At 42.2% G+C, this 23,389-nt stretch overlaps 1 protein-coding gene across 2 annotated transcripts in view; it reads right to left on the bottom strand.

Moving 5' to 3' along the window:
* The window catches only part of LOC110528194 (RNA-binding motif, single-stranded-interacting protein 2), a 65,117-nt gene extending 42,465 nt beyond the window's left edge, over positions 1–22,652 (bottom strand). Inside the window, exons 1-2 of one of the 2 annotated variants that reach the window (XM_021610055.2) lie at positions 22,488–22,652; positions 1,274–1,440 (exon numbers count right to left, since the gene is read on the bottom strand). In XM_021610055.2, coding sequence (XP_021465730.1) covers positions 1,274–1,440; positions 22,488–22,559 — 239 coding nt within the window. In that variant the 5' untranslated portion in view covers positions 22,560–22,652. The remainder of the gene's footprint in view (positions 1–1,273; positions 1,441–22,487) is intronic. The other variant, XM_021610054.2, reaches the window with a different exon arrangement.
* Positions 22,653–23,389: the final 737 nt, after the last annotated feature.

Genomic DNA, 23,389 nt, shown 5'->3' with positions numbered 1-23,389 from the left:
GGGGATGTGCCCTCTTTTGTAATTGAGAGAGAAATATTGTGTGTTGTCATTAACAAAGTCATGCATCCTGTTGAACAGTTCAAAGGTTGTGTGGCAGTAACTCTCTGACCTTGCTCCTACCTCAACTTCATCAACAGTTGTTGTAAAGTGTGTGTGTGTGTGTGTGTGTCGTAGGGAGGGGCGGATGGGGTAGAAGGTCTTAACTCTGACCCACTTACAGGCCTGTGGCATTCTTTACCCAGCATGCCATGCTATTCTTTTCCCAGTCAATTGCATTTCACCTCCAAGGTTCGCTTCTCCGCCAATGCCCCCCACCTCCCCTACTCCAACACATATTACACAAACCCACCCCTCCCTCTCCAACTTGATGTCAATCTCCAGGCTTTACCCTGTAAAGTCCGAGTTTTCTGTTTTAAATAGCGATTAAGAAGTCCTAGTCCTCTCTAGGTCACTCACTCTACACTCCTTCACTTATCCAAACATAATTAGAATGCATCCAAACTGTATGCTATTAACAGAGGCTATGTCTGCATACCAATTCTCTCTCCTTCTTCCCAAAGTGTGCAATTGTCACTTCCCTTCACTGATTTGATAAGAAATATGGTGGAAACTCTTAACTAGCCCATGGCTCCACCAATCCAATGCTTTAAGATTTGTTGGAAGTAGTGAACAAGTGCACGCTTCAGGAGAAAGGAGATATTATTGGGACACACTCAGTGTGTGTCCACATTGTTGTTTCTGTTTCACGCTCCCACACTCCCCAGCACCTAAGACCCTACCTCCTATTATCCTCCTGGTGTGGTTTTTCTGGTGCCTGGGCTGGATGTTACGCTATTTGTTAGTGAAAGCAAGCCTGCCTTTTTTGACTGTATGTGTTGTGTTTTGTGTGTGTGTGGGGGGGGGGTTGGTTTTCTCCTGCTGAGCCTCACCAGTCTGTTTAGAATATCCAGCCACAACAACCCTTGTCGCAACACGTGTAGGTTGTATAGCCAACCATAATGCAGCAAAGTCAACCAGTTCTGATCTGAGGGTAGGCTCTTATATAAGTAGCCTGACAGTAATAACTGTAGTCACTTTGTGGCAAAGTAGCACCTATTGAAGAGCTCCAGGTAGAATTCACCTGTGGGCACAGATCTAGGATTTGTTTATCCCGCTCCCATCCCGCTCCTAACCACCAGGATGAAAATACTAAACTGATCTTAAATCGGCATCTAGAGGCAACTTCACCCTACCCGTGTAAAAGAAAGTGGGCAAGTAGGAGAAGAAGACCTACGGCTGGCATAGCTTAACCAGGTCCTGGTCTGTAGTCCCGGGGTGAAGACCGCGGATGTACAGGTTCGTTTTACTCAGCTGATCCACTCCCCCGACACTGCTGTTGCTGCTGCTGTTGGTGTTGGGACTGGGGGGTGCCATCTGGTGGCTGGAGGACACATATGACTGCTGTAGAGAGAGAGAGAGAGTGAGAGAGGGAGATTATGTATCAGGGGTATTCAAATTCAAGCCTGGAAATCTGGACTACTGTGTCCTATGTCTAAATCAGTCCTTGATTAGAAGAAAGATTGAAAATCAGCATTGGAACTGGCTACGAGGTCCTGATTTGAATTTGTCTGTTACGTATCATAGATTGGGAAGGGCTGTGTCATGCACTAAAGCTCCCTTGGGTCTTCTGGTAGACCACGGAGATGATAAACTATTTAGTCATGATTTTGGAATGGAAAAATATTATAAAATGTAAAGTGTGAGTTGGAAGATTCTTCTCTTTCTAGCCAGTTAAAAACATGTGTGGGAGTGTATTCAGTTCAGGTACCTTACATTTTCATAAATTATTCACAGCGTTCTTTGAATTGTTACAGCTGTTACCTTTCAAAAGGACTAAAACTCAAACCATGGTTTTTAGCGAACACAGCTTCAAAATGGAGGCAAAAGAGACAGGCGATTGTGTGAGAGAAGCGTAAAACGATATCACACAGCCCTCATGTCAACACTCACCAATACTGCATTCTGAAGTGAACGTGGGGCCTCTTTGCTGTCTAGGTCATATTGGGAAAATGGGCCTCTTTTCTGCTTACTCCATACTGGGCAACTGCTCCTTTTTTCACTATCAAAACTTTCAAAACCGCAGAAGATTCCTCTGCTTTGCACAGCGAAACCCAATGATTCAAAGAACATACACCAACATTAATGTTTCCCTTTTGTTCTTTGTGAGAAGTCGTGAGCTGTCTTTTCTCCCATACCACACTCTCTGTATAAAGGGAGCACTTCAAAACACGATACAAACATCTGGTCGGGCTTACAGTCTTTTATCTCTACTCCAAAACCACAGGTTTAACTCGGTTGTTCAGACATTTCCCTCTCACTCCTCTCTCTCTCAGTCAATTGTCTCCTCAACAATACAGCGTAGCTAACTGTTGCTCGACTCCCTGGGGAAAAAAAGTAAACAATTCAAACAATGAGGTCAGCTCAGTCCACAACAGGTCCAAGGTCTGTACGTTCATAAGCACCGCGGTTACATATGTCACAGCAAAGGGGAAATGAGGAGACGAGAGCTCCCAATGATCATTAACAAAATACTATTTGAGAAGAGTTCCCCGTCAGCTGAGCCTGGCACAGAACAGCAGCATTCTCTGACCTGCTGTTTATAACAAGCTGCTTAATGCATTTATAACAGCTCTATTCCAGCCTATGAAAACTCTCCCTATAGCACTTCAGCATTCTGGATGGTGCTACAATAGCCTATGGGGAGGATCAGTTATTCAACGCACTGTGAGTCGCTAAACACAAACATGGAGCATTGCGGAACAGGCAAAACAGAAGTTTCCCATGAATGAGTCTGGAATAGTTGGACTCAAAAGAAAATGTTTTTGCTTCACTTGAATCCAGTAATTTTTATTTCACAACTGTTGACTGAAATAGTTTTTTTTTTCTGACAGTAATAATGGTTTGAGTACATTTGGAATGAGTGTTCTTTCATTCATTTGGAGATTCATTGAAGTTGCTTCCCAGAAATATAATAATTTCCAAAACAACTATATTGATGCAATAACATAATTTTAGTGTATCAACATTACACAATGCTTTTAACAGTCTTGCATAAACACTCCTACGACAGCAAAATAACACCAGTGGTATAGAAGCTGAGAGTGTTTGTCATTGTGAAGGAGTGTGTGTGTGTGTGTGTGTGTGTGTGTATCAATTTTAGTGTTTTAATGCCATTTTTCCAAAATCTACCAGCCACGTGTCATCGTCTGACTTATGAAACATTCCCCAAAGCTCCTCAACCCTGCCATCCTCTCTCCAGTAGCTTATTCCAGGGTGTTGTGTAGAATCCTGCCTACAGTATAGCTCTCTTATAGAGGCCCTCTCCTCTCCTGTTCCCGGCCTGTCTCTCCTGAAGGGGTTCTAATCAAACCAAGCCCAGTGGATGAGCTGCACCAAGGGGACAAAGGGGGAGGTTGAGACGCAGATGGGCGAGTCAAGAGCAAGGGATGAATCTCGCTAATTGAACCCTATTCACGGAGGCACAGTGTCCCCCTTTGTGTCCCCTAAAACACCCCCCTGACCCCTCCATATATGAGCCACCACTGGCAGCCGACAGACCCCCCCCCCCCCCCCCCCCCCCCCTGCAGCACAGGCTGCCAGGCTCATTTCTCCAAGGCTTTATCTCCTCTTTCTCCGATGCTGATTCAGCCTGAAAATATTCTCCCTGTTTGCTCATGTTAGATGACATAGAGGCATGCCCTGGTCAAATTAAAACACAATAAGACAGGGGGGAGTTGTATTCCTCTCTCTCTCTCTCTCACATGCACAGGTACACACACGCACACACTGGCAAACCCATGTTGGTGTTAATGGTATGCATGGCAAGCAAATACATTTCTCACTCTTTTTTTTCTAATGAATAGATGAATACTGATCATTACATGCTTGTATGTACTCTAGAAATGACTGAATATGTTGGGGTGTGTGTGTATATGCTATGTGAGAAAGAAACAAATTCAGGAATGATGTGCCCATTCAAACATCTTTATAGAAACTTGAAATCTCACAGGGTAAGAGTAACACATGATTACTACAGTACCCTTTAATTCAGCAGACTAGGGCTACACACACAGCTGCTGTGGAAGATCAGCGCAATCTCATTCCTCTCTGTTTGCCAAAATGAGGGATTATGAGTCCAGCAAGAAAGGTATGTGGGATGGACTGGAGCAGCTTCCGTCATACCAAACCTAGTTGCTACTGAGCCTGCAACTTCTGCTTGTCATGAATACTGTAAATACCCACACAGGTGCTTTCTTACATTTACACAGTCTAGAGTATGGGTCCCTCAGACTAAATCATAGTAGTTACCTTATCCTGTGACCACTCTAGTTTTCAGAGCATACACAAACAAAACGCACACACACATATACACACACACAATCTTTATGCGGTGCACACTGCACAGAACACCAGAATAATTATCACTGAATTATCGCAGTGAATTTTTGTAATGTTTGTGTATGAATTAATTATGGGATGGGTTGCGAACTGGCGATTTGACACAAAAATAAAATGTGATTCATTCATTAATTCACACACACAGGACAACACCATAAGTAAGCCTCAACTTTTTTTCCTTCAACAGTCTCTCCGCTACCAACCTGACATTTTCTACTAAGATTAGGCTACCCAATCTGCATTAGGCCTACACTGAAATGCTTCCAGCCTCCCTATCAATACATTAGACAACCTTTAATAAATTCATATATTCCCCACTTCCTCCATGATGGGCAGAAAAAGGGCCAGTGAAATAAGCCACTGCTTTTCACTGACCATTTAATTGGCCTGCCAGGACCACCCTGTTGTTAATTAATTTCAGGAAATCCTAGCACACAAGCCCATTCTCCCTTAAATCTAACTCTCTACTTACTGTCTGTCTGTATGTCTTGTTTCTTGTCTGTCTGTTTCTATCTCTGTCTCCTGTTGGGCTTGTCATCAGGGGGTATGACTAGTTTCCTGTATCCTATAGCTGGAGCATTTGCTCCCACCTCCAAAAGGAGAGTCCACTGACTGACCGTCTGTCTGTCTGATTGACCAACTGAGTGACACACAGATTTGTTAACTGTCTGACTGAGGCAGCCTCCAGTTGGGTCCGGATAAAATTATGTTCAAAATACGAAATTCGTTTAGTTGAGGGATTAGATAAACTAGAAATACTCTTTCAGATCCAATGAAATTGCCTACATTTGAGTACATTTAGACCAAATATTTATAGTCAAATGCTTAACACTTTTGCTATGTTAAACCCAATCAGTCAATTTGATATTCAAATGAAACCATTCTACCTATTTAAATATATAACTTGTCTGAAAACAATCCATCTATTCAACTACTGTGCTCTCCGATCCACCTTATGAAATACTTGTTTTTCCCTCTCTTGTTCTCCAGCCAACACACTGATACAACCACAAAGCAAAAAGCTTGGTTGATTACAGTAAAAGGAAGTAATTATTGCCAACCTGGCTGTATTATTGCCTCAGGTGACAGGCAAATATTACTCTGAACATTGGCTGAACGTTCCTGTGCTGTGGTTTATAGTCGGCAGGCTGGTACAGAGTACAGAGGCAGACAGGACATATTTTTTCTGCTTGCTCCTGATCTTATCATGCAGTCATTTTCATCAGCCAGCCAGCCAGCCACTCTACATTTCTACCAGGTGACGGAGGACACCAGGCTCCAGTCCAGACTCGTCCATGAAATCTCTCTCTCTCTCTCAATTCAAAGGGGCTTTATCTATCTCTCTCCATCTCTTTATGTTGAATTCCTCTCTCTATATCTCTCCATCTCTTTATCTTCACTTCCTCTTTATCTCTCACCTACTGTTCTCACCTTCTTCTTTCTCTTTCCTCTCTCTCTTGCATCCCTCTCTCTCTCTTTCATTTATTTCTTTGACTTTCTGTCCCACATACATGCGTAATGTTCATGTACGCATACTGATGTCAGAATATACACACGCAGAGTTTTAGCTGCATGTGGCAGGTGGCAGAAGCTTGGGGAACCAGATCCTGCTTTTAAAACTGTGGCCCATAGCAGCTTATGAGATCTAACAATATGTGAGGCAGTCAGTGCCTGGGATCACTGCAGTGCTTGGCATCATATTTCAGATAGTTGTGCTTTCTCCAAGGACTCTCTCTCTCTTTCTCTCTCTGTCTCTCTCTCTTCCTTGGACTACTCATGCGGTTGGCAATGGAGGGAGAGACCATTTTCAAAGACTGTCACATTAAACAATGACAGAGAGCTAGATAAACATACAGTGGGAGCAGAGCCAATGGGACAAAGGAGACTGCACCGGCCAAGTTTATCCAGTTTCAAGCCACTACACCAGCAGAGTTTATCTTACTCACTGACTTACTGCACATATCCCACCCATCCCCTACACCAGTAGAACTTACTGCACCTATCCCACCTATCCACTACACCAGTAGAACTTACTGCACCTGTCCCACCCATCCACTACACCAGTAGAACTTACTGCACATATCCCACCCATCCACTACACCAGTAGAACTTACTGCACCTATCCCACACATCCACTACACCAGTAGAACTTACTGCACTTATCCCACCTATCCCACCTATCCACTACACCAGTAGAACTTACTGCACCTATCCCACCTATCCACTACACCAGTCAAACGTACTGCACCTATCCCACCTATCCACTACACCAGTAGAACTTACTGCACCTATCCCACCTATCCACTACACCAGTCAAACGTACTGCACCCATCACACCTATCCACTACACCAGTAGAACTTACTGCACCTATCCCACCTATCCACTACACCAGTCAAACGTACTGCACCCATCACACCTATCCACTACACCAGTAGAATTTACTGCACCTATCCCACCCGTCAACTACACCAGTAGAACTTACTGCACCTATCCCACCTATCCACTACACCAGTCAAACTTACTGCACCTATCACACCTATCCACTACACCAGTAGAACGTCTTGCACTTATCCCACCCATTTACTACACCAGCCCAGCTTACAATGAATAAAGGTGTAGTGTCTGATAATGTCCACTGGTAGTTGGTGTAGCTGTAAATAGCAGTGTATCCATGTTTGAGAAGACCCCCGGGGGACAAAAGGTTTATACATGTTTCTTTACGTGAATTCATACAGGGCAAACACAGGAGACAATCTAACACAGCCCAGATATACCAAGTCTGTAATAAAGTACAGACACCCAACAGAAGATTTACTGGCAGAGATACTAAATATAGATGTTAACAGGACTGGAGGGGAAAACAGAAGGAAATAGATAGAGAGGTGTCATTTTAGGCATACATTTCTGCTGAAACAGAATGAAAATGTTTCTTTCTAAAGTACAATGTATCAGAAAGGTTTAGAACCAGGCATCTAAGTTACATTTCTGCATGTTGAAATAGGAAGTATTTGATATCACGGAGAAGACATTAAATGCATGTTTATAACAATGTAATTGTATTTATTTTAAACTCAAAAACCTTCAAAAATCAAACAGTATCTTAAAATGACATACTGCAATGGTCATTTATGAGAAAATCCAAAGAGGGAATGTTTACTTGAATTACAGTGCATTCGGGAAGTATTCAGACCCCTTCACTTTTTCCACATTTTGTTATGTTTCAGCCTTATTCTAAATGTTTTTGTTTGTTTGTATTATCTCATCAATTCTACATACAATTCTCATCAACCTACACACAATAACCCATAATGACAATTCAAAAACAGGTTTTTAGAAATATCACATTTACATAAGTAGTCAGACCCTATACTCAGTACATTGTTGAAACACCTTTGGCAGCAATTACAGCCTTGAGTCTTGTTAGATATGACGCTACAAGCTTGGTGCACTTGTATTTGTATTTGAGTTTCTCCCATTCTTCTCTGCAGATCCTCTCAAGTTCAGTCAGGTTGGATGGGGAGCGTCGCTGCACAGCTATTTTCAGTTCTCTCCAGAGATGTTCGATCGGGTTCAAGTCCGGGTTCTGGTTGGGCCACTCAAGGACATTCAGAGACTTGTCCCAAAGCCATTCTTGCGTTGTCTTGGCTGTGTGCTTAGGGTTGTTGTCCTGTTGGAAGGTGAACCTTCGCCTCAGTCTGAGGTCATGAGAGCTCTGGAGCAGGTTTTCATCAAGGATCTCTCTGTACTTTATTCCGTTCATCTTTCCCTCGACCTTGACTAGTCATCCCCACAGCATGATGCTGCCACCACCATGCTTCACCTTGGGGCTGGTGCCAGGATTCCCCCAAGATGTGACGCTTGTCATTCAGGCCAAAGAGTTCCATCTTGTTTCTCATGGTCTGAGTCCTTTAGGTGCCTTTCAGCAAACTCCAAGCAAGGTGTCATGTGCCATTTACTGAGTAGTGGCTTCCGTCTGGCCACTCTACTGTAAAGGCTTGATTGGTGGAGTGCTGCAGAGATGGTTGTCCATCTCGAAGATTCTCCCATCTCCACAGAAGAATTATAGAGCTCTGTCAGAGTGACCATCTGGTTCTTGGTCACCTCATTGACCAAGGCCCTTCAGCCCCCAATTGCTCAGTTTGGCCATGTAGCCAGCTCTAGGAAGAGTCTTGGTGGTTCCAAATTTCTTCCATTTAAGAATGATGGAGGCCACTGTGTTCTTGGGGATCTTCGATGCTGCAGAATTGTTTTGTTACCCTTCCCAGATCTGTGCCTCGACACAATTGTCACGCCCTGGCCTTAGTGTTTTGTGTTTTCTTTATTATTTTGGTCAGGCCAGGGTGTGACATGGGTGAATTATGTGTTTGTCTTGTCTAGGGTTTTTTTGTAGATTGATGGGGTTGTGTTTAGTAAAGTAGTCTAGGTAACTCTATGGTTGTCTAGAGTGGTTCTCATTCAGAGGCTGGTGTTTATCATTCTCTGATTGGGAACCATATTTAGGAAGCCATATTCTTTGAGTATTTTGTGGGTGATTGTTCCTGTCTCTGTGTTTGTTGCACCAGATAGGGCTGTTTCGGTTTTTCACGTTTCTTGTGTTTTGTATATTGTTCGCATTTATCATCTTCATTAAAGAGGTATAAAGATAACCACGCTGCATTTTGGTCCTCATCTCTTTCACCAGAAGAAAACCGTAACAACAATCCTGTCTCTGAACTCTATGGACAATTCCTTGGACCTCATGGCTTGGTTTTTGCTCTGACATGCACTGTCAACTGTGGAACCTTAAATAGACAGGTGTGTGCCTTTCCAAATCAAGTCCAATCAAGTAAATGTACCATAGGTGGACTCCAATCAAGTTGAGGAAACATCTCAAGGATGATCAATGGAAACAGGATGCACCTGAGCTCAATTTCTAGTCTCATCACAAAGGGTCTGAATACCTATGTAAATAAGGTATTTCTGTATTTATTTTTAATAAATCTGCACACATTTCTAAACACCTGTTTTCGCTTAGTCATTATGGGGTTTTGTGTGTAGGTCGAAGGCTGTAACGTAAAACAAAATGTAGTAAAAGGGAAGGGGTCTAAATAGTTTCCGAATGCACTGTATAACTAAGCTTAAATATTATTTTGATTATTTGGTTAGGCTACATTTGCCAAGAATCTATGTGCATGTGTAACAGAATCACTTCGGTCCCTATCCTTGCCCCAACCTGGGCTCGAACCAGGGACCCTCTGCCAACATCGACAACAGTCACTCAAGGAGCATCGTTACCTATCACTCCCTCAACGTCAGCAAATCAAAGGAGCTGATTGTAGACATCAGGAGGAACCAGAGGCTGAGCACGCCCCCATCGTCATCAACGAAGCCGCTGTGGAGATGGTCAAAAATGTTAAGTTCCTCGGCGTACACATCTCCTAGGAGCTAAAATGGTCAAACCAGACGGAGTCCGTGGTGAAGAAGGCACGACAGCGACTCTTCAACTTCAGGATGTTGAAGAAATTTGGTCTGTCCCCGAGGGCCTTCACAGTGTTCTACGGAGCACCATCGAGAGCATACCATCGGGCTGCATCACAGCCTGGTATGGCATATCCACCGCCTCTGACGGCAAGGCACTACAGAGGGTGGTACGCTCAGCCGAAAGTACCATTGGATGCCTACTGCCTGCCCTCCAGGACACCTACTACAACAGCAGGTGTCGCAGGAAGGCCAAGAAAATCATCAGGGACCTCAGCCACCCGAGCCACGGCCTGTTATCTCCGCTTCCATAACCCCTGCTGCTCCCCCATTAGACCCCCCCCAACAGACTGATTGACCAGACCCTGCCCCCAATGGACATTTATCATGCTGAATAGCCACCACTACTTCCTTCTCCGCAACAACCCCAGCAGCTGGGCAGAGCCCAACTGAGTGATCCGGGTCAACAGCATCAATGTAACAGTTTGTCTTCCATCCCTCTCCTTGCCCCAACCTAGGCTCGGCCCAGGGACCCTCTGAATACATCAACAACACTCTCCCACGAAGCATCATTACCTATCGCTCCACAAAAGCAGCGGCCCCTTGCAGAGAAAGGGAAACAACTACTTCAAGGTTTTAGAGGGAGTGACGTCACCGATTGAAACGCTACTAGTGCGCACCACTAACTACCTAGCCATTCACACCAGTTACACTTGCAGTAAAATAAAATACTTTATGGATGAAGGCAAACTGGTCAGGACAAGAGACACAACAGTGAGCATTTCAGACATTTCAGACATCTTCTGAGCAGTTCAGACATACGAACAAACACCTGTTGTTGTGTTGAGCATATTGTTTTAGATTCCAACATTTCTACCCAACTCAGATCTCTCTGCATCAAAGAAAGAAACTTGAAAGCCAAAACAGAACTGGAAATAAGTGCCCTGGTTTGCATTAGTATCCTTTAATGTTGATGATATTTCAAAGGTTTTGGTGGTTTGAAAGTGAAAGTATGAAATAGATGAATTCAAAGGAAAGGCATGCAGGGCCTCACATCCACCAGGCCTCCTGAGGGGATCTTAGGATGAAACACACAGATCTTTCCCTCAAAATACTTCTGCTAAAGTTTATTTTCACGTTGAGTTCTAATACTTAGTCATATATATATATATATATATATATATATATATATATATATATATATATATATATATTTTTACTTAGTCACTTGAAATGAGACCGTAAATAAATAACCTTAATAATTTCTCCATGTGTATATATTTTTTACAAAGACAAGGCACCATGACTTCTGTATACTTTATTTTATCACAGGTTTTAGCACTTAACACCAGTATACACAGTATTAACACCTTGAAAATGACAACTTCCATTCTATCATCATTCGGTCACATTAATTGAGTACGAAATTTGGTTGTGAAATACACAAATGTGCACATACAAAAGAACAGAATAAAGATGTTCGATCCTTGGTTTTGGAATAACCTGCATCCTCGTTTTGTATTTTCCACCAGGAAATTCAGGACAGGACCAAAACAAATTGACCATTCATTATATTTATTTGGGAAAATAATTTAGGTAGTAGGCAGGGGAGGAGGAGCGGATGCATCTGGAGGCACCACAGTAACCAAACCCCTGGTGCCATCTGGTTGGTTAATCACCTCACACACACAAGCTCTTTTTTCACCCCTCAGCTCAGAACGCCCTTTATTTTGTCTTTGTATACAGGAACGTCAGACAGGTAGAGAGGTAGAGAAAGGGAGAAGGGAGAGAGAGAGAGAGAAAGGGAGAAGGGAGAGAGAGGGTGAGATAGAGAAGCAAAAGAGAGAGCTAGAAAGAAAGTGAGAGAGTGAGGGAGAAGGATGGGAAAGTAGAGAGGAACAGAGGGAGGGTGGGTGATATGTAAGAAATCTCTCCACATGAGATCTTGACATCTTAGTGAACTCCAGGTCCACGACACAGTGTGTGGGTGTGTGTGACAGCATTCTTCCTACCTCTGTATTAATGAAGAACAGAGGGAACAGAAATCTGTCTCTGCTGAGAATATGTAGTAATTCAGTGTCAACTTCTCTCTATCTCTCTCTCTCTCTCTCTCTCTCTCTCTCTCTCTCTGTCTGTCTGTCTGTCTGTCTGTCTGTCTGTCTGTCTGTCTGTCTGTCTGTCTGTCTGTCTGTCTGTCTGTCTGTCTGTCTGTCTGTCTGACTCGCGCTATCAATATTAAATTAAATTCCATTCAAAGGGCTTTGTTGGCATGGGAAACTTATGTTTACATTGTCAAAGCAAACGAAATAGACAATAAACAATAGGGATAAAAACAAGGGAAACACTCTCTCTCTCTACTCCATTATTTTTCAAATCTCAACATCAATGAACTCAAACTGTCACTGAAAAGATCATTTTGAAGTGCTCATGGCTTGTTGTCATCATTATACTCCATCTCTCAATAAATGGATCATAATATATTTGACATACATAATGGTTCACACTGGTTCAATTACCTTGGTCCCCCCCCATTTCTAACACTGCCCATTGGCTTTCCAGTATCATGACAGTGCTATGGGTTCCTGACAAAAAGAAACAATAACAATGTCCAGAAGGGGAAACTCAATCACTTCATCTCTCAATCACACTTACTCCAGTAACAAAATTATGCCAATTGTATGATAACTGAACATGTTAATTGTTTTAGTGCAATGAAATAGAAGACACGATTGTCTATAAATGAAAGACAAACTGTCAAAACATGACCATGCACTGCTAAAGTTAACATCACCACCGTCTGTTGTATTCATTCTGTCCTGCATATTTCTCAATTCAATTCAATTCAAGGGCTTTATTGGCATGGGAAACATGTGTTAACATTGCCAAAGCAAGTGAGGTAGACAACATACAAAGTGAAAATATAAAGTGAAAAACAACAAAAATTAACAGTAAACATTACACATACAGAGGTTTCAAAACAGTAAAGACATTACAAATGTCATATTATATATATATATACAGTGTTTTAACAATGTACAAATGGTTAAAGGACACAAGATAAAATAAATAAGCATAAATATGGGTTGTATTTACAATGGTGTGTGTTCTTCACTGGTTGCCCTTTTCTCGTGGCAACAGGTCACAAATCTTGCTGCTGTGATGGCACACTGTGGAATTTCACCCAGTAGATATGGGAGTTTTTCAAATTTGGATTTGTTTTCGAATTCTTTGTGGATCTGTGTAATCTGAGGGAAATATGTCTCTCTAATATGGTCATACATTGGGCAGGAGGTTAGGAAGTGCAGCTCAGTTTCCACCTCATTTTGTGGGCAGTGAGCACATAGCCTGTCTTCTCTTGAGAGCCATGTCTGCCTACGGCGGCCTTTCTCAATAGCAAGGCTATGCTCACTGAGTCTGTACATAGTCAAAGCTTTCCTTAATTTTGGGTCAGTCACAGTGGTCAGGTATTCTGCCGCTGTGTACTCTCTGTTTAGGGCCAAATAGCATTCTAGTTTGCTCTGTTTTTTTGTTAATTCTTTCCAATGTGTCAAGTAATTATCTTTTTGTTTTCTCATGATTTGGTTGGGTCTAATTGTGCTGTTGTCCTGGGGCTCTGTAGGGTGTGTTTGTGTTTGTGAACAGAGCCCCAGGACCAGCTTGCTTAGGGGACTCTTCTCCAGGTTCATCTCTCTGTAGGTGATGGCTTTGTTATGGAAGGTTTGTGAATCACTTCCTTTTAGGTGGTTGTAGAATTTAACGGCTCTTTTCTGGATTTTGATAATTAGTGGGTATCGGCCTAATTCTGCTCTGCATGCATTATTTGGTGTTCTACGTTGTACACGGAGGATATTTTTGCAGAATTCTGCGTGCAGAGTCTCAATTTGGTGTTTGTCCCATTTTGTGAAGTCTTGGTTGGTGAGCGGACCCCAGACCTCACAACCATAAAGGGCAATGGGCTCTATGACTGATTCAAGTATTTTTAGCCAAATCCTAATTGGTATGTTGAAATTTATGTTTCTTTTGATGGCATAGAATGCCCTTCTTGCCTTGTCTCTCAGATCGTTCACAGCTTTGTGGAAGTTACCTGTGGCGCTGATGTTTAGGCCAAGGTATGTATAGTTTTTTGTGTGCTCTAGGGCAACAGTGTCTAGATTGAATTTGTATTTGTGGTCCTGGTGACTGGACCTTTTTTGGAACACCATTATTTTGGTCTTACTGAGATTTACTGTCAGGGCCCAGGTCTGACAGAATCTGTGCATAAGATCTAGGTGCTGCTGTAGGCCCTCCTTGGTTGGTGACAGAAGCACCAGATCATCGGCAAACAGCAGACATTTGACTTCGGATTCTAGCAGGGGGAGGCCGGGTGCTGCAGACTTTTCTAGTGCCCGCGCCAATTCGTTGATATATATGTTGAAGAGGGTGGGGCTTAAACTGCATCCCTGTCTAACCCCACGACCCTGTGTGAAGAAATGTGTGTGTTTTTTGCCAATTTTAACCGCACACTTGTTGTTTGTGTACATGGATTTTATAATGTCGTATGTTTTACCCCCAACACCACTTTCCATCAGTTTGTATAGCAGACCCTCATGCCAGATTGAGTCGAAGGCTTTTTTGAAATCAACAAAGCATGAGAAGACTTTGCCTTTGTTTTGGTTTGTTTGGTTGTCAATTAGGGTGTGCAGGGTGAATACATGGTCTGTTGTACGGTAATTTGGTAAAAAGCCAATTTGACATTTGCTCAGTACATTGTTTTCATTGAGGAAATGTACGAGTCTGCTGTTAATAATAATGCAGAGGATTTTCCCAAGGTTACTGTTGACACATATTCCACGGTAGTTATTGGGGTCAAATTTGTCTCCACTTTTGTGGATTGGGGTGATCAGTCCTTGGTTCCAAATATTGGGGAAGATGCCAGAGCTAAGTATGATGTTAAAGAGTTTTAGTATAGCCAATTGGAATTTGTTGTCTGTATATTTGATCATTTCATTGAGGATACCATCAACACCACAGGCCTTTTTGGGTTGGAGGGTTTTTATTTTGTCCTGTAACTCATTCAATGTAATTGGATAATCCAGTGGGTTCTGGTAGTCTGGTAGTCTCTCTCTCTCTCTCTCTCTCTCTCTCTCTCTCTCTCTCTCTCTCTCTCTCTCTCTCTCTCTCTCTCTCTCTCTCTCTCTCTCTCTCTCTCTCTCTCTCTCTCTCTCTCTCTCTCTCTCTCTCTCTCTCTCTCTCTCTCTCTCTCTCTCTCTCTCTCTCTCTCTCTCTCTCTCTCTCTCTCTCTCTCTCTCTCTCTCTCTCTCTCTCTCTCTCTCTCTCTCTCTCTCTCTCTCTCTCTCTCTCTCTCAGGCTTTCATAGAGGAAAGGTAAACACAACAGCCACAGACAGGCCTGTACAATAGAGTAGAGAGGCTTGGAGGGGATGTCAAAAACTACTCAAATACCTTTTGGTAAGCAAGCAACACAGGCAAATGAATGACAGACAGGCCACATTTTACACTGCAAATATATTCATATAAAATCAGTAATTCAATAATGTGAGTTTTCCCTGTTGTGTTTTTACTAGGGATGCACTTTAAATCGGTGAACATATCGGAATCGGCAGATATTAGCTAAAAATGCCAACATCGGTATCGGCCCGATGTGGCAGGGCTTGAAAACTATTACGGACTACAAAGGGAAACCCAGACGTGAGCTGCCCAGTGAAGCCAGCCTACCAGACGAGCTAAATGCGTTTTATGCTCAGTAGCCGATGTGAACAAAACCTTTAAACAGGTCAACATTCACAAAGCCGCTGGGCCAGACGGATTTCCAGGAAGTGTACTCAAAGCATGCGTGGACAAACTGTCAAGTGTCTTCACTGACATTTTCAACCTGTCCCTAACCGAGTCCGTAATACCCACATGTTTCAAGCAGACCACCATAGTCCCTGTGCCCAAGGAAGCAAAGGTAACATGCCTAAATGGTTACCACCCTGTGGCACTCACGTCAGTAGCAATGAAGGGCTATGAAATGCTGGTCATGGCTCACATCAACAGCAGCCTCCCGGACACCCTAAACCCATTCCAATTTGCATATCGCCCCAATAGATCCACAGATGACGCAATCTCAATTGCACTCCGCACTGCCCTTTCTCCCCTGGACAAAAGGAACACCTATGTGAGAATGCTGTTCATTGACTACAGCTCAGCGTTCAACACCATAGTGCCCACGAAGCTCATCACTAAGCTAAGGACTCTGGGACTAAACACCTAACTCTGCAACTGGATCCTGGCTGACAAGCCGAACCCAGGTGGTAAGAGTAGGCAACAACATGTCTGCCACACTGATCCTTAACACTGGGGCCCCTCAGGGGGTGTACTTATTCCCCTCCTGTACTCCCTGTTCACCCACGACCATGTGGCCAAACAGAACTCCAACACCATCATTAAGTTTGCTGACGACACAACAGTGGTAAGCCTGATCACCGAAAACGATGAGATGGTCTATTGGGAGGAGGTCAGAGAACTGGCAGTGTGGTGCCAGGACAACAACCTCTTCCTCAATGTGAGCAAGACAAAGGAGCTGATCGTGGACTACAGGAAAAGGCGGACCGAACAGGCCCGCCTTTTAACAAGTTCCTTGGTGTCCACATAACTAACAAACTATCATGGTTCAAACATACCAAGACAGTCATGAAGAGGGCATGACAAAACCTTAGGAGACTGAAAAGATTTGACATGGGCCCCCAGATCCTCAAAAGGTTCTACAGCTGCAGCATCGAGAGTATCCTGACCGGTTGCATCACCTCCTGGTATGGCAACTGCTCGGCATCTGACAGTAAGGCGTTACAGAGGGTAGTGCGAACAGCCCAGTACATCACTGGGGCCAAGCTTGCTGCAATCCAGAACTTACAATTGAAGTCGGAAGTTTACATACACTTAGGTTGGAGTCATTAAAACTAGTTTTTCAACCACTCCACAAATTTCTTGTTAACAAACTATAGTTCAGCAAGTCGGTTAGGATATCTACTTTGTGCATGATACAAGTAACTTTTCCAACAATTGTTCGCAGAAAGATTTCTTAACTTATAATTCACTGTATCTCAATTCCGGTGGGTCAGAAGTTTATATACACTAAGTTGACTGTGCCTTTAAACAGCTTGGAAAAATCCAGAAAATTATGTCATGGCTTTAGAAGCTTCTGATAGGCTAATTGATATAATTTGAGTCATTTGGAGGTGTACCTGTGGATGTGTTTCAAGGCCTATCTTCAAACTCAGTGCCTCTTTGCTTGACATCATGGGAAAATCAAAAGAAATCAGCAAAGACCTCAGAAAAAAATTGTAGACCTCCAAAAGTCTGGTTCATCCTTGGGAGTAATTGAAGCTACCACGTTCATCTGTACAAACAATAGTACGCAAGTATAAACACCATGGGACCATGCAGCCGTCATACCGCCCAGGAAGAAGACGTGTTCTGTCTCCTAGAGATGAACGTACTTTGGTGTGAAAAGTGCAAATCAATCCCAGAACAACATTAAGAGACCGTGTGAAGATGCTGGAGGAAACAGGTACAAAAGTATCTATAACCATAGTGAAACGAGTCCTATATTGAGGTAACCTGAAAGGCCGCTAAGCAAGGAAGAAGCCACTGCTCCAAAACCGACATAAAAAAGCCAGACTACGGTTTGCAATTGCACATGAGGACAAAGATAATACTTTTTGGAGAAATGTCCTCTGGTCTGATGAAACAAAAATTGTACTGTTTGGCCATAATGACCATAGTTATGTTTGGAGGAAAAAGGGGGAGGCTTGCAAGCCGAAGAACACCATCCCAACCGTGAAGCACGGGGGTGGCAGCATCATGTTGTGGGGGTGCTTTGCTGCAGGAGGGACTGGTGCACTTCACAAAATAGATGGCATCATGAGGTAGGAAAATTATGTGGATATATTGAAGCAGCATCTCAAGACATCAGTCAGGAAGTTAAAGCTTGGTCGCAAATGGGTCTTCCAAATGGACAATGACCCCAAGCATACTTCCAAAGTTGTGGCAAAATGGCTTAAGGACAACAAAGTCAAGGTATTGGAGTGGCCATCACAAAGCCCTGACCTCATACCTATGGAACATTTGTGGGCAGAACTGAAAAGGCGTGTGCGAGCAAGAAGGCCTACAAACCTGACTTAGTTAGACCAGCTCTGTCAGGAGGAATGGGCCAAAATTCACCCAACTTATTGTGGAAAGCTTTGGAAGGCTACCCAAAATGTTTAACCCAAGTTAAACCATTTAATTAAAGGCAATGCTACCAAATACTAATTGAGTGTATGTAAACTTCTGACCGACTGGGAATGTGATGAAAGAAATAAAAGCTGAAATAAATCATTCTCTCTACATTTATTCTGACATTTCTCAGTCTTAAAATAAAGTGGTGATCCTAACTGACCTAAGACAGGGAATTTTTACTAGGATTAAATGTCAAGAATTGTGAAAAACTGAGTTTAAATGTACTTGGCTAAGGTGTATGTAAACTTCCGACTTCAACTGTATATAATAGGCGGTGTCAGAGGAAAGCCCATAACATTGTCAGAGACTCCAGTCAGCCAAGTTATAGACTGTTTTCTCTGCTACCCCACGGCAAGAGGTACTGGAGCGCCAAGTACACTGCTGCTACTCTCTGTTTGTTTGTTACCTATGCATAGTCACTTCGCCCCCACCTACATGTACAGATTACCTCAACTAGCCTGTACCCCTGCACACTGACTCGGTACCGGTGCCCCCTCTATATAGCCTCGATATTGTTATTCTTATTGTGTTACTTATTAGTATTACTTTTTATTTAAGCCTACTAGGTAAATATGTTCTTCTTCTTGAACTGCACTGCTGGTTAAGGGCTTAAAAGCTTTATTTAATGGGTCGAATAGTGTTATTTGAAACATCAAATCGTGTTATTTGATGTGTATCTTTTTGGACACTCAACGACCCACGGCGTTGGGTCCAAAAAGAATAACACGATTTGATGTTTCAAATAACACTATTCGACCCATTAAATAAGCTTTTAATTTGACACGTTAAATAAAGTTTTATTATAGAATGTTGTGTGTTCTGAATTTGCACCTGCAAGCCAAGCGCCACCACTACTATCAGTAGCACTGTCAAAGCTGTACAAAAACGTCTGCAAACAAGCAAACACCAGCCACAAGCGATGCGTTTACAATACTGTGTTGGTAATAAAGCATTATTTGTTTGACCGCAACTTCTGGGGTAGCTAGCTAGCTTTAGCTTGGTACCTAGCTAGCACCAATACAACCAGACTGAAAACAATGGCCAGTAGAAACTGCAGTCATTTGCATTATTCTTAGCAATGATTTAGGAATCCTTGTGAGTAAGTATTAGCTAGGTAGCCACTTGTTGTTTGCCTACTGAAATTAAACTTCAGTTCATGAAAATAAATAGTTAGCCAGCTACTTAACCCTGTTGCCCAAAGCTAACGTTATAAGCAGCCAGCTAGCTTCATCTGGCTACTGGGGCTCGACCGAACCGGGAAATGTGTTTTGAAGCTAGCCACAATAAGGAATAGGCACAATAGTGGAATTTGCGGTTTGCCTTCATAATAAAAGTAACTATTTGAAAGTGATGCAGAAGGTTACAATTGGTGGAATCATGCCATATTTAGACTGGATAATGTTAAACAAGGTCGGAATGTGAGGCAATGAAATGGGATATCAGTCTACTCGGTGACACCCACAGAACACAACTTTGAAGAGTTTATGCAAATATTAGCATTGTTGCTCTTATCGCGGGACTGTGACTGTGTGAAACCACCTCTCCAGTAAGCCTGTTGTCTGCATTGACATTCCTATTGCACTGTACAGCTTTACCTAAGGATTGGGGATCAATGAAATGGGGTACCAGTCTACTCGTTACCCAATATATTTTTTCACATTGTCCTCCTCAGAGTTATCAGACTCCAAAACATCCACGCAGTATTGTTTTTCCTCGGGAATAGTGTTCAATAGAAATAGGTTGACAATAAATGTATTCACAGTTGTTTCAGAGTCCCGCAATAAGAGCTACAATGCTAATGCTCTTTGGGTGTCACTGAGTAGACTGATACCCCATGCCATTGATCCACAATCCATAGGTAACTCTGTACAGTGAAATAAGTACGCCCCCAATTCAATTCTAAAGTATAATACATCCAGTGAGATTTCAACAGATTGTTGTCAAATTAACAAATGATTGTCCTTTGTTGTATTAATTTGATTCACTGTCAATGACATACTTTTATTTTGTATCAAAGATCATACCCCCAAGACATGCTAAACTCTCACCATTACCAATAACAGGGAGATTAGCGTGTCTTGGGAGTATGATCTTTGACCCTCTGTAACTTTCTCACTCTCAATTATTTACTATTCATTCACGATAATCCGTAATCATGGTAACATCCACATTAATGTAGATGTGTTTAGAAACATATTCTATTCTTATTTACAATAAAAGTAACTCCAAAATACATTATTTACCATTAATTTCTATCGGCACAAAATAATCTGAAACACAACCAAAACAAACAGCAAATGCATCCAACAAGCTTGTAGAGTCACAAGCTTGATGTAGTCATTGTGTGCTAGGAATATGGGACTAAACACTCAACTTTTGACTATTTTATTTATAAGAATCTTGAGGGGTGTCAATAATTTTGACCCCTACCTTTTTTTAGAAAGAAGAATATTAGTTGTTAAACAAAATCTTGTTCTCTGTGCAATTTTATTAGTATAAAATAATATAATTTCCAAATTTGTTTTGCATACAATAAAGCTCAGTATTTGAATGATTTATTTCAGTAAGTCATTAATGCTCATCTTTATCAAGGTTGTCAATCATTTCAGACCCCACTGTACATCTTAATAGTAATTTAGTTAAGTTAAATAAAACACCTTACAATATCAAGTTCCATTTGAAATCATGTCAAGACATTAATATTAGATTAATTGCATAGCTCTAATGTATGCATAGGCTATATTGATATTCCAGAGAGAGACTAAAATGGTGTAAATTATGGTGACCTGTCACTTCATCAGAACAACTATTAAAAAACATGATTGCATTTCTCTCTCGCCTATTTGTAACGAAACGATTCTGACTACAGCATCATTTCTCAAATATTTTAGGTGTTGCATTAATAGAACCCGATTAATTTGGCTTTGATCTTGTATTGTGTTTCATTTGAACGCAATATTTATGCTAGTAGGGCTATTTGACCAAGAAGGAGAGTGATGAAGTGCTGCATCAGATGACCTGGCCTCCACAATCACTTGACCTCAACCCAATTGAGATGGTTAGGGATGAGTTGGACCTCAGAGTAAAGGAAAAGCAGCCAACAAGTGATCAGCATATGTGGGAACTCCTTCAAGTTGGAAAAGCATTCCAGGTGAACCTGGTTGAGAGAATGCCAAGAGTGTGCAAAGCTGTAAAGGAAAAGGGTGGCTACTACTCTCAAATATATTTTGATTTGTTTAACACTTTTTTGGTTACTACATGATTCCATATGTGTTATTTCATAGTGTTGATGTCTTCACTACTTTTCTACAATGTACAAAATAGTAAAAATAAAGATAAACCCTTGAATGAGTAGGTGTGTCCAAACTTTTGACTGGTGCTGTATGTTGTAATTTGAAAATAAAAGAGAGCTGCACACTCTAGGAGCTGCACACTCCAACGGTTCGACAGGCAAGCTGTCTTCATCATATGTTATAATAACATTGTAATATCTAGTTAGGCTATAAAACATATTTTCACTCTTGCATTCGTGGTACAATGTATATATGTTATATTACAACGGTTCATAATGTCAAAACCCTGACATGATTTGTAACTTTTCAGTTGCAGATTGATTATTGTTGGCTACAACGACTCAGCATTATAAATGTAATATAACTGTCGTTTTGCTATTCATAATATGGGAAAAGTAATCATCGTCACAATGGTGGGGGTTTTCAAGGGGTGGGGCATCTGTGCCTTTCGTTAAAAAAAAGAAAAATACTTTGCCAAACTAACGCGGCTGCGTAGACAATGGATACTTGATTTTACACTATTGATATCACTGTTCATTGACAACCATGCTGAAAATGAGACTGAAATCAGTTAAGGCTACACTGAATAACACATTCTCCTTCTCCCTCTTCTGCTCCCCGCCCCCACCTATTCGGGTTCACATTTATGCACATTCGCTCAACACTGTCCCAATACGGCACAGTTACTCATAAAAGTTTGTATCCGCTATTGACTTTTTCTGACTGAACATAATCACATCGACATCCTTTCTCTCTACGGTGTAACTCCCATATATGAAATTAAAAAACATATTAAGGATGCATAGATGCCCAGACCATCGAATAGCCGTTTTTACACATACCACTGTGCGGGTGCAGAATAGTGAGCAGCAATTTTCTCTACAAAGACTTAAGTTTATTTTGTAGACTTTGTTTTTCAAGGACACTGTATAAGCTACTGTCATGCTCTACATATGTTTCTGTTGCGACTGATACGGGGGCGTAATGCCCTACTGGGTGATCGAGAGCGCAAGAAAAACAGAAAATCCTGAAAGGGTTTACCTTTTTGCTGTTTCTGCTGTTATAGCCGATGTATGGATTGAAGTCTGCCCTTGGCGGAACGGAGAGTAGCATTTTCTCGGCTCTATGTCCAGTGCTGCGAGTACAGCCCAGGCTGCCAGCTGACGTCAGCAGCTCGGGAAGCTTGGGAGCGATGCAAGTCCCGCTGCCGCCAATGCTGCTGCCGCGGCCAAGCGGTGCTTTTTCACACGTCTGGGTCCTAGCGCGCCAATTCCAACCGAGCCTATGGAACGGGTTACTGATAAACGAAACATAACGACTGTAGGGCTATGTTGGGGAAGCTACTCTGAAAATATAGTTTAGGGCTAAGTACAAGGTGCATAGGCGCAGGATGGAGGGGTGCTGATGGTGCTGCAGCACCCCCTGATAAATCAGAGAAAAAAAGTATAATATATATATTTTAAACCCCACCAAATTAGTGCACTAGGCCTTTATTACTCCTGTATGAACAGTGCAAAATACTGGTCAGCAGAGCAGAGAAGAATAAGACAGCACCACCACCCCTAAACATCTTCCCGCAGCCGTTTGCCAGGGCAATTCAGAAAGCTGATTGAGGACCTTATTACTGATGAATATGCTTTTTTATGACTGTGTTCTTATTCCTGCTTGCATTTTGTATTTATCTTTTGATGTGTCTATTTTCTGTCATTTATGTAATTCAGGGCTCATCTGTAAAAGAGACATTGGTCTCAGTATAACACCCCTTTTAAAATAAAGGTTAAATAAAATACAAAAAATATGCTTGCATGTGTGTATGAGTGCATGCATAGCCTAGTGTGTGTGAGCGAGCGAGAGTGTGTCACTGTGTCTGTGTCTCAGAGATGTAGGCTAAGTCTGTCTGCCTGACTGCTGTTGGGTTGGAGCGTACCACTGACTGGCTGCAG

The sequence above is a fragment of the Oncorhynchus mykiss genome, chromosome 7 (genome assembly GCF_013265735.2).
Source record: "Oncorhynchus mykiss isolate Arlee chromosome 7, USDA_OmykA_1.1, whole genome shotgun sequence".
Classification (NCBI taxonomy): Eukaryota; Metazoa; Chordata; class Actinopteri; order Salmoniformes; family Salmonidae; genus Oncorhynchus; species Oncorhynchus mykiss.
Note: the sequence above shows the minus strand (reverse complement) of the source record. Positions and strands in the feature narration are given on the sequence as shown.